At 43.0% G+C, this 17,877-nt stretch overlaps 1 protein-coding gene across 2 annotated transcripts in view; it reads left to right on the top strand.

Annotated features, from left to right (window-relative positions):
• The window catches only part of MACO1 (macoilin 1), a 349,950-nt gene that overhangs the window by 85,086 nt on the left and 246,987 nt on the right, over positions 1-17,877 (top strand). For both annotated transcript variants that reach the window (XM_078682713.1, XM_078682714.1), the window contains exon 5: positions 8,520-8,698. In XM_078682713.1, the coding sequence (XP_078538839.1) occupies positions 8,520-8,698 (179 nt within the window). The remainder of the gene's footprint in view (positions 1-8,519; positions 8,699-17,877) is intronic.

Genomic DNA, 17,877 nt, shown 5'->3' with positions numbered 1-17,877 from the left:
ACCATGCAGAAGGAGCGGCAGTATCATCAAAATGTTAACAATTAAATATTGAAGTCCATGAATGATCCAATTCCAATGCAAGCTTCTTTTTATGACTGAGTCCAGTCCTTTATTAATATATGAAGATTACTTTTTCATCTTGTTTTCATTCAGAAAATTCTTCAAGAGGACATTTCACAAAATAAATAATTAAATGCACAATGCACACTCCACAGCCTACGCATTTCGTCCCTCTTGGGACATCATCAGGGCTGTAAAAAAAAGACAAATAATAAAAAATCTGTACTTCATTGTCTGATTCACTTTCAGTTTTCTACATATCCAACGTGACCAAACTACAATTTCAGCATGACTATTAAAACTACCAATATTTATAATGCGGAAGCCTGCCTATATGCCATACTAAATGATATTAAATTCAAAATCCTGCCTATATAACAATCTATTTTACAATTGCTTTTAGACACATTACCAATATGGTGGGAACACGTACCAATTATGCTTAATGTTCCTAATTCATAACCGTTCAACATCTTTGACCAAAACCCATGCAAAAGCTTCATAAACTCTTTACATTGTAATCCCCGCTTTATACCTTCCAAATTAGTTAGTCCTCTGTGGAATATCTGTCAGTATGCCTTCCTGTTCTTAATCTGTTTTTACGCTCTCAGATTCTACCATGTCGTTTTCTGAAAATGTAAAGTTTTTATGTATAAATGTTGGGAAGAGGAAAACCTATTTCCATTTTATTCAATAAAATTTCAACACTGTTTAAGTTCTCTTTTTAGTATCACTCACCTCAATTGTTTAGGCTAGTTCTGATATTCCTCCGTATTTTATGCAAAATTTCTATCGATTCAAGCTAAGTATCTTTGTCTGTTAAAAGACAAGAAATTAGGGATATTACATAAACTTCCTGCATAATATACCTCCATTTACTAGCCCCTCTTTTGGGACCATCCCTTCACCTCTCGTTTGCGATCAACAATATCACTGGTAAGTCTTCTTCAATTCTGATACCTCCTATTTTTCCTCCTCCCCCTTCTTTTTCTCCTAACACTTTTTTCTTGCCTCGCTTTATTCTCGACATTTCCTCGAAAAAAGACGAATTAGTGACTGGTCTAGCTCCTAGTGCCCCTGTCACTGGTTCATCACTGGTTGAGATGCTGGAACTGCTGTAATTACCTGAACTTAGTTCCCCCTGACCATCCGTAGATGTAGTTTGGTTGGGTTTCGGTGCTTCATCAAAGCCTCTCGCAAATTTAAAAATCCTCCCCTGACTGTAATCCCTGTCATCCCGTCTAATCTTGCTTAATTTCTTATCTTTAATTTGTAATTGATGACGATTTATTACATGTTTCAGAATTGCATAATTCTTTTCTGTTGCTTCTTTTAGATTCATATCCTGAATCTCCTTCTCTAGTTCAGCTATTTGGCTTTTCAATTGTTCCACTTTCCTCTCTGAATTTTTAATTAAGATGTGCATCATGGTGAAAGATGAGGCATACAGATTCTCTTCCCATTCCTTGAGAAGATCCTCGTCAAGATCATCAAAAGTTAGAACATTTTGAATTCTGAGTCCCCTCGGTACTCTTTTCTTTTTTTATGTCATTCCGCCCACCACTTCGATAATTCAGATTTTTTTAGTCTTTCTAGTTTTCAAAATGTATTGCTGAGGCTGTTTTTTCCTGAATCTTTCTTAGATCCAATATCACTAGTTTTGGTCTGCTGAAATACTTCAGCTGTCAATTTCTCCCGATCATCCTCTACACTATGGAGCAAAGCAACCAAACACTATAGGTACCTTTTAAATTAGGAGCATTAAATCACTGCCATTTTTTCCTTTTTGCTTTCGTTGGTGCCCTGCGGTATAGTGAGGGGTTTGCCATTTGTAGGCATAAATTTTGACAGTGCATGTGTCTAAATCTGAAAAAGAAGCTCCGGGTTGGTGTGTGTGGTGCTTTTTGGCAGTTTGTCCAAATAGTAGCTCAAATCACAGATGTGATTGTAGCATTTCAGTCAGGTATGTGTATTAATAAAGTATTTACTTTGCACGTTTAGAGTTTTCTGTTGTACACCTCTTTGGCTATGAGAGGCTATTGCATCAATTTCCAGATGTGTGCTCTCCTTTAATGAGTTTGGGTACTTACTGAGTCCAGCATAGCAAAAACTTAATGATATAATGGCAGTCTCCATGGATTATGGTTCAAAACTGAACAAGAGATTCAGAGAGACCATTCAGAAATTGGTGTGATTTAAGCATGAAAGTTGAGGAAAACTGCGGCGTAGCTACAGTACTGTAGAAGAGTCATAAATTACCTAATTGGATACAGAAAAAAAGGAAAAGGAGTAGAGCAGTTCAATTTATTTATTGAAGGGGCCCCAGTAAAGTCCAGCAGAGTTCTTGCCGAAGAGAAAGAACCCTGGATATAGTGCAGCTGTCTGAAAGGTGCTGACTCTGAGGAGGAGGAAGAAGAAAAAGAAAAGAGATCATCTAGCTCACTTGAATTCAGGCATTCCTTGTGAGTAGTTATTCAAAGGGGAGCGTTTGGATGCATATTAGTACAGGCCAGTTTCTGTTCTGAAAAGTTCTCTTGGACTGCAGACTGTATTGTTTATATATTTGCCTGAAGAGTGAATTCTGGCTTCTGCAGGATATAAATGGGGCCTCAGTGTGTTAAAATGGACTCCTAGATATTGACCTGGGTAAGAGCTGTTGTTTGTTTCTCTGTACTACTAGTCGTCTAACACTGAATAATTTTGTAACGGTTCACCTACTGGGCAACTATTCTTCAAATGAAGTAACCTTTCCTGACTGAGAGAGTCGCCCCCTATGTGCCTGCCTATCTGTTAATTTCTTCTGTTGTTTATCAAGTATTCACCCTTCTTAAAATTCCCATGATTAATAAAATGAAGAGAACTATATTTTTTAAATGGACTGGCCTCAGTTCACAAAACATTGTGCATTGACTACCAACAATATGTAGTTAAGAAGGTGCTACCTGATGTAGTTTAGTGATGTTATGATGTTGGTATTTTTATAGCTCAGTAATCACCCGTTAGGATCTTCAAGCGCTCTGTAGCCAGTGTGTGAGGCCAACCCTGGAGGCCATACTCAAAACGGCAGGTCTTCAGCTTCTTGTAAAAGTCAAAAGAGTCTGCGGCTCCGGTGGTTTGTGGGAGGTTGCTCCAGGCTTTGGGAGCCATGTATGAGAAAGCGCAGCCCCCTGTTCTGCTTTTGTGTATGTGTTGAGTGTGTGCGAGTGAGACTGGCAGGGGAGTTAGGAAGGATGAATGAAAATGAATGCCGCCATTCATGTAGACAGGGCCTGGTTTGGAGTGCTTTGTAGGTGAGGGTGTGGAGTTTGAAAGATGCATGCTAGTGTATCGGGAGCCAGTGGAGTTCCCTACAGTGTGGTGTGATGTGGGGTTAGGGTGGGAGGTTGAGGACTAGTCTTGGTACTGCGTTTTGGGCAGTCTTCTTTTGAGCTGTTTGGTTATCCCTGCATACCTTTGTTACCATAGCCTAGTCCACTCCTGATAAGAGCTTGGGTCATTATTTTCCTGGTGTCGTTTGGTAGCCACTTGAAGATTTTCTTTAGCATCCTTAGTTGTTTATGCAGGATGAGAACACTGTGTTGACTTGTGAAGCTATGCCCAGTTTGTTGTCTAAGATGATTATGAGGTTTCTTGCTTGTGAGCAAGGCTTGGGTCTAAGGTCTGTTGTCTACTAGGTGAAGACCCCTTGTGGGGTGTCTATCCCAAAGACCACCCTTGCGACCTAGCCTGAGTTCAGTTGGCGGCAGTTGGATTTCATTCAGGTGGCCACTTTGATCATGCATGTAGTGAACTTGTTCCTGGTGTTCGTGTTTTGTCCGAGACAGACAGTATCCTCTGCGTGTTGTTGACATATGCGAGGATATTTATGTTGTGTATGATGTTGGCCAGAAGAATCATGCGACTTTGAAGAGCATCAGGCTGAGTGAGAAACCCTGCAAGACTCCGCAAATTAGTTCTCGAGCTTCAGAGGAGTAGGGCGTATGTTGATGGTCTAGGTTCCAACAGTGAGGAAGGAGTAGATCCATTTGAGGGTGTGTCGTTGGATGCCTGCTTTGTGGAATCATTGGATAAGAATGGGATGAAAGACTGTGTTGATGGCTAAGGATAGGTCTAAAAGAATGAGGGCTGTGCTTTCCTCTTTGTGGAGGATCATCCGGATGTTATCCTTTTCAGCATTGAGGTCCGTTTTTGTGCTACAGTTGGCTCTAAATCCGAAATGAGTGGCATTGATAAGCTTATGTTTGGCAAGGTGGTCGGAGAGATGCTTGTTGATTGTTTTTTCCAAGACCATGGCTTTGTAGGGGAAGGGGGAAGAGGCAAGAGGGATATTAGTAGGGAATTTGGATGGGTAGGCTGAGTTTCTTTAGCAGGGCATAGACTCCTGCGTTTTTCCATGGTTCTTGAAAATTGCCTGTCAGATGGAAGTATTGAGAATGATGGTAAGGGCCTCTCTGATGGAGACCATGCTTTGTCAAAGGCGTGATGGGGCACTGGTGTTTATGGCCTTAATGATTGTTGTGATTTACTCTGTGCTAATGGTGTCCCATGTTGTGATTGTGTTGTCTTTGTTTTGTTCGTCACTGGGAGACTTCTGAAGAGAGTCAGGGAGCCCGGTTGTGGGGTGAAGTTGCTGTATATGGTTGTGTTCTAGCTGCAAAAGAAGTTTGAGAGTTTGTTACACACGTCTAGTGATGTGCTGATGTTGCTTGTGGCAGGTTGGTGAAGTCCTTGATGATTGCGACTATTTCTTTGCTACTGTTGGAGCTGGCGTTTATTCTCTCTGCTAGTGGCTTCCTTGTAGTTTCTCGGATAAGCTGTTGGTACCTTCTCGGAACAGCTTTGGAAGCGTCTTTTTCCTCTGTCCCCTTTGCTGGTTCTCCATTGCTGTTCCTGTTGTTTGCACGGTCACTTGGTCATTGTGAAGTCCTCCTTGTACCACCTGGCTTGTGTTCTAGTTGATGCTCTCAGGCTTTGTACCTTGGGGGCTAAAGTGTTGGCACAGTTGGTGATCCACTTGTTGAAGTTTACAGTGATACATGTCAGGAGGTCTGTAGGTTCAGTTTTGTTGTCTTTGAGGTGGTAATCTAATTCACCTCTGTTAGATTGTTCCAGTATCAACTTGCTGGGCATGCTGTGGGGGTTCTTCTGTGTTGCTGAATGTTCATTGTGAAACTGACTGTAGCGTGGTCTGTCCATATGACTGATCTTGGCGTGTTGATTGTGATGTTGTTGAAGGATGTGAAGACTCTATCTAGGCAGTGTTCGGCGACATGGGTGGGCTCCGTGACGTGTTGAATTAGTCCCAGGTTTCCTAGGCTCTCAAGAAGGGTCGTTGAGCATATGTGAGCCCCGTGGGCGAGAGACGAACTGGTAACATAAGATCTCAATACTCTCTAACTGTGATTCTTGGGTTTTTGTTTTCTTGCTTCTTTTTCCTGTGTAACTCCTGAACCACTATCATGTTGCCATTATGTACCAGTCTGATATTTGTTCTGCCTGTCATGCCGTGTTTTCAATAAAGAGTTATCAAAAATAAAAAAGAAGGGTCGTTGAATTGGGATCGGCCCGAACTTTTAGAAGGGAATTGAGGTCTCCTAGGAGGACGAATTCGCCGTAATCAAGAACTAGGGGACCGATTTAGTTGGCTTGGGTGCCTGGGGAGCTGTAGACTAGGATTCCACCCAGGTTTAAGTTTGCTGTGATTTGTAATTTAAAGTTGAGGTATTCCATATAGTTTGTTCCGGCTGCAGAGAAGGTGGTGCTGTTAAAGGTGTCTTTGTAGATGATGGCCTCCTCCAGGCCTGTTTAGACTGTCTTTCCTAGTGACTTATATCCGGTAGCGAGAGGGTTATAGGGGTAGCAGTGTCTGGTGTTGAGGCAGTGGCCAGTCATTTTTCTATGAGGAACATGAGGTCTGAGGTGGCCGCATCCAGTAGGTCCCATATCTCCATGGTGTGCTTGCTGAGCGAGCCTTTAAGGAGTATGCATGATATTGGTGTGTGAGTGGTGCAAGTGTGTTTGTTGGCAGGTGTTTGAGGAGTTGGGTGTTATGAATATGATCTTGGTTGGAGTTGCGGGAGAGGTGATGCAGGCAAAGCGGCAGGGGGAGCAGGTGAAAGCTCCTTTTGTGTTGTGTGTTGAGGTGTGCCAGCAGAGGGTTGCATGATGCCAGGGTTGTAATGGCGAAGGAGAGCGGCAGGGTAGTGGTGGGTCAGGGAAAGGCCAGAGATTCTGGCGCTTGGCAAGGACAGGCTTGCCTTTGTCGTGGCTGCAATTAAATAAATCCTGGGATGGGGGAGGAGTGCATGGGGTGGTGGGCGGGGTTGAGCAGGATCATGACAGAAGGGAATGAGAGGCGCAAGGGGCAGGCAACGAGCAGCAGGAGGAGGGAGGGGTCCGCAGAGAGCGTGGGTAAGGGGCATGCATAGAAGATGGAAAGACACTGTACAATGGTCAAAAAAAGTGAGAGAGATGGTAAATATCAGAAAAGGAGCAAGAGAAATGGCACAAACTGCAAAAAAAAGCAAAAAGAGCAACAGAAAAGTTTCAAAGAGTGAGAGAGTAGTAGGCACAGAACGATAGAAAAAACACAAAGCACGAAAGAAATAGCAATGGTCAAGAAAGGAGAAAGTAAAATGGTAGAAGAAACAAGAAGAGGCAAAAAGAGCGAGAGAAGTGTCTCAAAGTTCAGAGAGAGCGAGGCGAGATGGGTGCCCGAAGCCCTGGAGCCGGGTCTGAAAGGACCGTGACCAGTCAGAGGGCTGGTCACAGGTAAGTCCAAGGAGGGCAGGGCCTATGACCATCTCAAATGCTGGTCCATGATGCGGGTGTTGTAAAGTAGGTTCTGGAGGTGGGGTGGACTTAGGAGTACCGGGGCGATTATTTGGGCTGAGGAGTGGCTCGATGACGGGGAAGGAGAGAGGTGAAAGGGACAAGTAGGAACTAAGGGAGGAGGGAGCAATCGCAGAGAGTGCGGTAAAGTGGCGCCGGAAGGGGTAGGCAGAGAAGGTGGAGACACACGGCACAAAAGTCAAAGAAAAGAGCTAAAGCGATGGCAAAGTCAGAAATGGGGTGAGAGAAATAGCACAGAGAGCGAAAAAAGGCTAAAGGAATGATAGAAGGGGCACAAAAGTCAGAGGGAGAGAACAAGGTGAGAGGGTGCGTTGTGAGGCAGCAGCAGGGTCTGCAAGGGCCTTGACTGGTCGATGAACCTTTCAAACTATTGCAGTAACTGAGTATTTCAACGTATTAATATAGTTTGCATTCATTATTTTTAAAAAACTGTACATTTCCAATGTACTAGTATGTGTGGGATCGGTAGGCCCGTGAGAGAAAGGCTATGATGTGAATGTCACTATTTGCATGTTAATATGTTTATTAATTGTACAACCAAGATGATATAAGTGTATTTAATTATAAAAAAGTGGGTTAATTTGCCGTTGGAAATATATACACCATATGCCAATCTGCTCTGCCGTTTGCGGGACTTCAGCAAAGCAGTTCACCCTGTATTTGTGGTGTATGCTGGTGCTGCACCTATGTAAATTTTGTCTAGGCAACAGTTTTGTGTTTTTGAGCTTTGAATCGCTGCAGTTGGAAAGTTGGCTTTCCCTCAAGCAAGAATTTGCATACCTACAGCTTGTATCAGGGCATGTGTTTTTAGGTAAAGTACACACGGCATGATTCTTTGGTGTGCAGATTTTCATATCTTTTGACTGTTAAACGTGACCATGTAGACTTCAATTTGGCCTACAGCATTCTGCTTCTTGGGGCATTGCTGTTAGCATTGTAAGCGTTGGCTCAAGAATCTCAGTGTACAAACTGCTATTGGCTATAAAATGCCTATACAGGCTGAACGTGTCGCAAGAGTCCAGTGCGACATGGCAGTTTTAGATTTGATCTTTTTTTTTTTTTGTAGTCTGTGCCAACAATATCTTTGGTTGCCCCCCCCCCCCTCAGAAGCAAAGAATGTTTTGGGGACTTAGCACTCTTTTTAGTTTGTTTTTTTTAACAACATTTTTATGGGTTCTGGTTATTTATTTCAAATATTGAAATAAACAGAATCGCTGTTTCTGTTTGTCATGGCTGGATTATTAAACTGAGCCACCCATATTGTGAATTTATGTTTGCTTTTGTACTTTGTTCAAAGTGCAGTTCATGATTTGATTATGAGTCACAAGGGTCTCCGCAATTGATCGATGTGTATGTAATTAGTTTATACACTCTTCAATAAAATGCATTGTTCTTAGCTTTTGTTTAACCGTTTTATTAAATGCACTGAACTATAATTTTATAAAATTCTAATTTCCTAATGACATGCATACAGTTTTCTTGGATTGTGAGCTTTAAATGCGTGTTGGGTTGCAGCAACACCCAACTGATTCAGGCCTCTGAATCTCGTGCGTTTCAGACACATCTCAAACCGGTATATATTTAATATTTTGTTGTTTCCTTCCTAGTATTGGCTACCCTGTTGTGACATTGGGATTTGGTTTCAAAAGTTATGTCAGTTACAAAATGAGGTTAAGAAAACAAAAAGAGGTGCAGAAGGAGAACGAGTTCTATATGCAGCTTCTTCAGCAAGCATTGCCGCCTGAACAGCAAATGCTACAAAGGCAAGAGAGGGAAGCAGAAGAAGGTATGTTCAATCTTTCCTTTTCTTGTATCCATCAGTACCCTGTTAACAAGGATACCTTGTAATACTGTCTGTGTATTTTTGCTTGAATAGCACTGGTTAGTTTTGCAGAAATAGATCTGTTCAGGTTCTCAACAAATGTTAACTTATTTTGTTGGTGAAGTATGCTGAATCTTGCATAAGCCATTCTTGTCTAAGCCGTCATTCTAGAGCACATTTGAACATTGTTTGCTTTTAAGTAGATTTCAGCTTGGATACAGAACAAAAAAAGTTGCTGAAGGTCTCCATTCTTAAATATTGCATTCTATTATCATGATGAGTCCCCGTAATTTCTTTTCAGAAGGCTATCAAATATGAAAAGTTGAGAAATTGATATTGGATCAAAATCTAAGCTGGATCCTGTTACAGGCATATGTGCAGGTTATTATCACTTGAGCAAAAATTAAATGCAGTGGCGTTTTTTGAAATGTCTATTTCAGAAATGAGAAAAGCAATTTTTAAGCGACCACTATAAAGTACATAATTAATAATTATGTACATTCTGTCATTAAACCACAAATATTACACAGCTGTTAGTTGATTGAGGTGTTTCACTTGCTGTGTCCCATGAAGATTGCATTTTCATATTATTCCCCAACTCATGCACTACATTTCTGATTGGACAGGGTTATGTGTATCCTGGCCTATTGTTGAAATATTTAGGTTATGGTAGGATGAGGACAAAAGTCCCCATGTTGAAGGTTACAAGGAGGACTAATAGGGGACTTGGCCTACTAAAGCACTGTTACGGTTAACATAACTGACTACTGAAGAATTAATGAGGTTTCGATCGGAAATTTGCTTCTGGAATAGGATGCCTGTTAAGGTTTTGATATAGGGCATGCACATTCAGAATGTACAAGGGATTTACGTTCCTCTTAACAGTGCGATACTGCGATTGGCAAATGGGGAGAGGCGTCTAGAGACTAAAACAGTTGGAGATGAGCAGGCAAGAGAGGAACTCATATAGACGAGACCCAGTTAGGTCAGAGCACTGAATGATCAACTATGACTGTGGTGAGACAGCTCAGTGAGGGACCTAGATTGAGGGGGTGGGGGAAATATTCTTAGCTGGCATGGGGTTATGAGAGATCATCATGGCATTGAGGTATTTGGATGGACGGATTATGCACGTCCAGTTAAACATAAATGTTGAAATATCGGCTTACTATGAGAAAGTCTACTCTTAATGAAGTGCATACTCAAACAATTGGTTTTATGTGTGCACACAATGAGGTTAACCGATTTGCCCCCTTTTCAGAGAGAAGAACCATGTCATTGGACGAGATTAAAACTGCAATCTATGAATTGGTGTCTGGAAAGATGTCCAGAGGGAGCGTACTCCTTGTGGAGTTATGTGGGAACCTACTGTAGCAATATTGCTATACATGGATTTAAAAGCGAGGATGAGGACTTATATGGTAATATCAAAGTCACCGTCAAGCCAAAGGGGCACCAGACAGAGCTACCTCCTTTCCTCTTTCCTGCATGCCTTAGCCATGGAGTCCTAGGCCATCATTTCTACAAGCACATGGTGGGGACTAGAAGTTGGAATTACACACATGATTCCCCTATACGCAGATGACCTGCTTTTCAATTGTAAAAATGCAGAGAAAGATTAGGACAAAGTCTTGGATGCTCTGACACAATTCTGCAACACTTTAGGATTAAAGGTAAATGCTAAAAAATAATGTCTGTACCCACTGATGTCAATCAAGGAGGTAAGGGTTGTCCCTGATCTGCATCTTGCCTGGAAGGATGTCACCTTCCGTTATTAGTGCATCCAAATTTATCACAACAATGTAGATTTGGTAGCAGAAATTTTGTTCCAGGTCCTTGCTAACACTGAAAGTTGTAAAGTTTCCTTAAAAACTCGAACACTGGGGAGAATGGTGGTTGATCTCATGTTGGGGGTGAAGAGTACAATATATAGAGCAATCTAGAGGTGAAGCAGATGTTTCTGGTAAATGGGAACACCGAAATCTTGACATGTTTATTTAGAGTTCAGATAAACACGATGCCACGGTCAAACTGATGGGGGTGGCTAGGTAATGTCTGCAACAGCTGTTGTCCTAGACCCGTGCGAAGATGCACTCACACCCAAATTACTGCTGTGGTTCCTATACAAATTTAAGACCGATGTATTTGTTTCACAGCCTACAGCAGGCATACACAGTTCGTTTGGGGTAGTTCTTTACATTTAATGCACTTGTGAGGAAGTTCAGGGGAAATGTGGGCTTTGCTGATGGCTCAACACCCACACACCCACACACACACGCACGCACACACACACACTCTCTCACTCACTCTTTCAATCACTCACTCACTCACTCTCTCACTCACTCACTCACTCACTCACTCACTCACTCACTCACTCACTCACTCACTCACTCACTCACTCACTCACTCACTCACTCACTCACTCTCTCACTCTCTCACTCTCTCACTCTCTCACTCTCTCACTCACTTTTACTGGACATGACCAGGATGAGCCTATTAACATCTGAAGGAAAAGTGGAGCAGAGATATAGGTGGCAAATTAACTGATAGTGAATCTTAGAAAGTGGTGGGGTTTGCTAAATTTCAACTCATTCAGCATAACATATTACATAGATAATATCACACCAGCTACCTCTACAAAACCAGTTTTTATATGCACCCAAAATATTGGACTGAAGGGGCTGACCTGAAACGTGTTCTGGTTATGCCTTTTGCTATTATTGTAATGGACTCCTATCCTAACGTTTATGGAGTGTGTGGCAGACACACATATTTTCCCCATGACCCCAATTCATGCCTATGAAGGTTGATGGGTAGGTTAAAGGAGAATAGAACAATGTGTGGATTTGTAACCCTCGCATTGCGACTGGACAAAAGACAACTGGCAGTGGCATGGAAGAGCGACAGTGCTGCGCAGAGCACAGTAGCAGCGCAAGCTTGTCTCGTGGGGGCAGGCAGAGGGTGATGCCACCTCCTGTCAGCAGAAAAGGGAGGGCAAACAAGTAATGGTGACTAAATGGGATATCCTTTGTTGAAATTATGTATTTAAATTTGATTTTTTTAAACAATTAGTACGGAGATAAAATTATTCAAATCCTTGGTCTGTCGCCCAAGGGTTTATTTTTGGAATATTGCCGAAAAATGGAATATCAAAATAGATACTAGACTCTAGGGCTAACAAGGAACAGCCATGTTTTCAAAAATCTCCTGAACTTCAATCACACAATTCCAGAGCCTAACGACTACTACTGAAATAACTTTGCCACCCAGAGTAGCGCATCAAAATCTGTGCAAAATCACCAGGTGTCTCTTAGAGTGAGAATTTTCATGACAAGTGAATTGCTTTCTAATTATTCAGTTCCTTATGTCCCAGACATACGGTTATACATTTCTCCTTTGCCTGACTGGGAGCCTGTGTAACCTAAATAGTGTAGGCAAAATAGATTCCTACTTCTTGATATTCAGAATCTGTCTCACTGCTGCGTTTTGAATTGATCTAGCTTCAGTTTGTTCAAGAATTTTTCAGAGAGACCCAAGGATATAGAGTTATATTAATCCTGGCAGACACTGAAGAATTCATAATTAGAAGTTATTGCTGAAAGTTGAGGCAATATTTAATTTTGTTTTCAGCAACCTCAGTTGACAGAATCAGATTTTTCCTACAGCGTTTATTTGTTCTCCCATAGTTTGTCTTGAATCTAACCTGACATCAGTGTTCTTTTCTCAGAGAACCAGGCAGGGATTTCTAATCAACAGAGAATATTAAACATGGTTCCAGATTGGCATTTGACAAAACAGAAAAACTGTTTTCATAGAATGTGTTGCTGTAGATACATTCTAATGAACTGTAAAGGGGTAACCCTGTATCCCTCAGAACCTGGGCGTTTATGAAATGAACAAAAACTGGTTCTGTCGGGGAAGGTCAATTACTTAGCATTCCATAATGAATATGCATCAAGAAACACAACTAGACAATAAATATTTGATTTCAAACAGAATGATGTCTTATTCTTTTTTCTTTTTTTGCAAGGCTATCACGCTGATATATTTTACATTGAAAGTGAGAGTACGTGACTTAATGGTGAATAAGTGATCAAGTAGTGACAAAAGTGAAAAGTGAATACCACATACAATGTGTATGGATAAAAAACAAAATGGACAATATATGTATCAAATAACATCCGTCCCTCTACAGAATAATCTCAAAACACCCTAATTCCCTGAATGGAGTCCTTTTTCTACTTTGGGACGAGGAGGGTGTAGGACAAAGGATTGTTTGAGGCATCAATGATTGTTTAGAGGGCGTCAACGTTTCGACCTCTCATAAACAATCAGTAGATGCAGTTACACCCTTCAATGACACCCACGCGATCTTCAGGGTTGAGGAAGGATTTTCGCCCCATAAACCATCCGTCCAATCCCCTCCACCTCTCCCCCTATCCCTGAAGGAAGACAAACAAGACTTTTTCCTCCCCTCGGCAACCTCTGACCCTTGAATGAAGGCCTCCACAAGGGTCACGAGTATGGTAGGCACCTACACACACTAAGCCTCTGAGAAGGCCTTGTGTAGAGACAGAGCACTGTCTCAATGCTGTCGGGCATGGAGCCCACTTAGCTTTTGGGCTCAAGTCCACACTGATCAGACTTTCGAGCCAAAGTCACTTCTGACTCCGGGCATCGACCCTCCTTGTCTGTTGAACTCCAAAAACTTCCATGAGCCCAAATTACCTTTCAGAGCTGAAGACTCCTTCAATGCTGGCACCGAGGCCAACCTCAATCCTCAGACCACTGTCTAAGGCACCTATCAGTGCCGAAGCCACCATTGGCACAAAGTGTTCTATCGACAGCGGCCTCCAATGACTTGAATGCACCTATCCTGGAAAGACAGCAGGAGGAGTTGGATGCAGGCAAAAGTAACTTTTTATCCATCCCCAAATGGGGAAAATCCCCACAAAGTTCCCTCCAACATCATCTCTGGAAACTGCCCTTGAATAGGAAACTAACTTATGAGGAACTGTTGACTTGGGAACCCCTCCAACTCCTAAGCTTAATAAACTCAAGAACAGGGGTAACAGCCCTCTCTAAATTTCACCACCGCCTTCCCTATCACCACTTTCCATATCCCACTTCAATTGCCTTCAAATTCACCATAGGGCCCCCCCCCCCTCCTCCTATTGAGAAGGCAGTCCCTTCAGTCCTGCTAACCTGTACAATGCACCAGTCGACCTATTGCCTACAGATGACCCATGGGACGACAACGATGTCAATCCTCTGAGGTGAGCAAAGCTGGATCATTATCCTATTAGGGCATCTCCTCCGTGTGACATCAGGGCACATCACAAAGTGTTCTAATGGGGGCACTTTCCACAAAGCGAAATGCCTGTCTTCCACATGGAAGGCAATTTATTTGTGGAAACACTCTCTCTAAATTGGAGAGAACTGCCCACTTCCTCCTGATGGTGAAGGACATGCTAAAATTAAACCAAGACGTCTTTAGCAGCCATCGAGACCAAGCTGATAACACCACAGGCAGAAAAAAATATAATACTTCTCCATACAACCTGGACATCAAGGGTCATGTCCCACTGGACTTTCTTATCATCCATAGAGCATGCAAGCCGGCTTTCGCTCAGGCAAAAGGTGATGCTCCATGCCTGATTAGAGTAAAAGACTGGACCTGGTCGATAAGAGGGTGTCGTGCTCTCACCTTATGATGCCTCAAGAGTGCCAGAGAAGTGAAGACAGGTCCACGACTTCCCTCAAAACACCACCATATACCAGAAGGGGAACTGGATATTAATAGCGGTATTCCAGGGGAAGAGGGGAAAACAAAACAAGGGAAGTAGGGGAGAGAGAGAGAGGTTCTGAGCCTTCCGACCAGTAATCCAAGAACTTCTGGACAGACCGTCTGGGAAGTCTTCTAAGAGTAGGGAGATGATATCTTGTCAGCAGACATCAGGGCTCTCAAAAGGAAAAATAACACAACATTGGATATCTGTCCATGTACATAAAGGAATAATAATGTGCGCTATCAATATAATATGTACCTTAGCCTTAGGGTCTTTCTTGCCTGGAATAAACAGGTGGTACAAGGCTATCACGAACTAAGTGGAAATAAATGTAGACAATAAACATCTATATACGTGATGCATCTACTTTGTATAATGGTACTTGAATGTTTCTGCTCTCACCTTAATGCTATCTGATGCACATATAAATCCCCCACAAGAAATATGCACGTTATCACTTTGCTCTTTTCACTACAGAGCATAAAGGGATAATTGCTAAGTAGGTAGATACTCCTAGTAGCCGGTATCTACTCAAAATAACACAATCAAAAGACCAAACAAGGTTCGCCTCAACTACCAAGCAGGCAAGACACGAGGAACGAATAAATATTAAACACGCCAGAAACTCGGCGTTTAAACAAAAGACCGGTAGACGCTCTCGCTACCACAGAAGTAGTACTCGCGATACCACATGGAAGTAGAAACGATAAGGCTTCCTAAACGGGAAAGATCCGAATTCCCGAATCGCCGACTCCCGAAACGCCGTCACCAAACACCGTGACCCGGAAGCACAGTGACCTAACCCGAACGCGAAGCAGAGAGGAAACAGAGAGGAGGGCTTAAGAGCCGCCTCTTTTCTTCATGCGCATGCGTTAGTCTTCGCGCATGCTCAAAACGACTCGGCGGCCATTTTGCCAACCAACCTGTCGTCCTGTTTTCGCCAACCAAGACGACAGGCACGACAGAGGGTAGGTGTAGGTGCTGCTACCCACAGGTGGATAGCTAACTCAGTCAGCTTCCTTTCCTACGGTGACAGGGCTCTGTGGGAAGAGATGCAAGAACTAGTCAAGCATTTCCCTGAAGAATTCAAAAAGCCTGGAGATGGGCATGGCTGTCTTATGGTCTGATTTGATTAGTACTACCTAGTTCTGAATAAGGGGGAAGGAAGGCTTTCAAGCCGCGATGCATAGCATAATCAAGGTAGTTAATGTGGGGTCCCTGATGATGAGGAGCCCACAAGGCTTGAACGATCCTGTGGTCCAAATGTGCTCCCCAGCTGGCTTGAAAGGAGTCTTTAGTAATGGTGACTTCAGGAACGGGGTCTATGATGGGCCTGCCCTGCAACAGATTTTTACTGTTCTACCATGGCAGAGAATTATTGGTACTTACCACCACTATATCTTCCCACTAAGCCTCTGCCTGTGTACGGTGATTATAGGCACTAACTTATCAGCCACATGTAAAGATAGATGTGGCGTACTCGGGCGATACATGAAGCCATCATGCCCAGCAGGAGGTTAAAGGTTCAGACTCAGAGTGGACAATTTGGCTGCAAAAGATGTAAAACATGCTGAAGTCTAGCACCTGCTGTAGATATGATTTGGCTTTGTCTGAAACAGAGTTTAGCACTGCGCCTAAAAAAGGCTGGATTTAAATGGGTTGTAGATTGTAATCTGGGTGTCTACTAGTCCCTTTTGCTTGCGCTCCGAATTAGCTGATCTTTGAAGTAGGGGAAAACATGCGTACCCGCCCCCCCCTTCTGAGGGGGATGGCTAACACTGCTAGGCATTTTGTGAAGACCTTTGGAGCAGTGGGGATGCCAAAGGAGAGTACCCTGAACTGGTAGGTCAAAGGCAGTCCATATTTTGAGTTATAGGCCCCTTTGCCCGAAGCTCCTTTACACCTGTGCTTATTATTGTTGCCTCTATAGGCACCCCTGTTATGCACTTGTGAAGCATTTTGGTGGTATGACTGCTGCTGCTTCTGTTATGAGGGGAAAGGGTCTGGGGAAGCGGCCTTGGAACCTGTCATGTATTGTAGTCAATGAAAGGTGCCCCTATGTGAAGGAAACCCATGGTTTTTGCAGTGTCTGTGTCTTGATTTTTCACCAACATCTGATCAACCTGAGAGTTGAACACTGACTCTCCTTCAAAGAGCATGCTTTTCCGCCTCTCCCACACCTTTCAATCATGGTCTGGAAGCATAGCTGCTTACATGCAAACAGGGAGCCTTCCTTCTCTTTATGCAAACCAGTGGTAAAGCATTCATGGAGGCTTCAAAAGAATCCTCCCTCCCAAGGTTCCCCCTGCACCAGTCTGGAATTTCAATCTAGTTCTCACCAAAGTCAGTGGGCGCTTTTGACCTTCTGCACTCTTGGGCCCTCCAGTACCTTTCCTGGAAAGAAGATTTTTGTGTGTCTATAATGCCTCATAGACTTATTAGTGAGCTGCAAGCCCTCACAGTGCAAAAGCCTTCTTTCAGTTTCATAAAGACAGGATGGTACTCAGCACTAACCCAAAGTTCCTTCCCAAGGTTGTTTGCCATTTCCACCTCAGTCAAACCATAGACCTCCTGGTCTTCTTCCCTTAGCCAAATTCGGTAGCAGAAAGAGCCCATCCCACTCTAGATGTCAAACATGCTCTTCTGTACTATATTGACAGGACTAAGCCCTTTCACAAAGCTGACTAGTTGTTCCTAGCTTTTGCAAAACCACACAAGGGTCAGTTTATCTCCAAAGCAGATATCGCCGAATAGATAAAGTGCATCTAAACTTGCAATTATAAAGCCAAAAGAACCCACCCTGTTACCCCCAAGGTGCACTTAACACGCAAAAAAACAGCAACTATTACTTTTCTATGAAACATTCCATTAGCTGACATACACAAAACATCTACTTGGTTAACCCCAGACACTTGTTACTAAATATTGTATAAGTATTTTTAGCCAGACAATAGAAGTGGTTGATCAGACTATCCTCAGGACACTATTTCAGACATCTGCATCATCCACACTCTAGCCACCTCTTGTAGGGGAGTTCTGCATTACTTATATGCAGAGCATGTGTATATACATCAAGGCATGCTATGAACGGAAAAGGTTACCCTAGAAGCATCTGTTTGTGGCGTGCATTGCTGTAGATTCACATTCGCTCACCCTCCTCCCCGGAAGTGTGTGGCTATGGTTGCAGGTCTCTCTACCAACTTCCCTACTCGGTGTACCATACTGCACTTACTCACCACTCAATACTACTCTCACCAGCTGAAATGGAGAAATATCGAAAACGAAAACGAGTGGCGTGCTGCCACCAAGAGAGCCCAAGGCCCTTCAGTTGGAAGTCTGTGCAAACTCGATCTT

This window comes from Lissotriton helveticus, chromosome 3_1, assembly GCF_964261635.1.
Source record: "Lissotriton helveticus chromosome 3_1, aLisHel1.1, whole genome shotgun sequence".
Classification (NCBI taxonomy): domain Eukaryota; kingdom Metazoa; phylum Chordata; class Amphibia; order Caudata; family Salamandridae; genus Lissotriton; species Lissotriton helveticus.
Note: the sequence above shows the minus strand (reverse complement) of the source record. Positions and strands in the feature narration are given on the sequence as shown.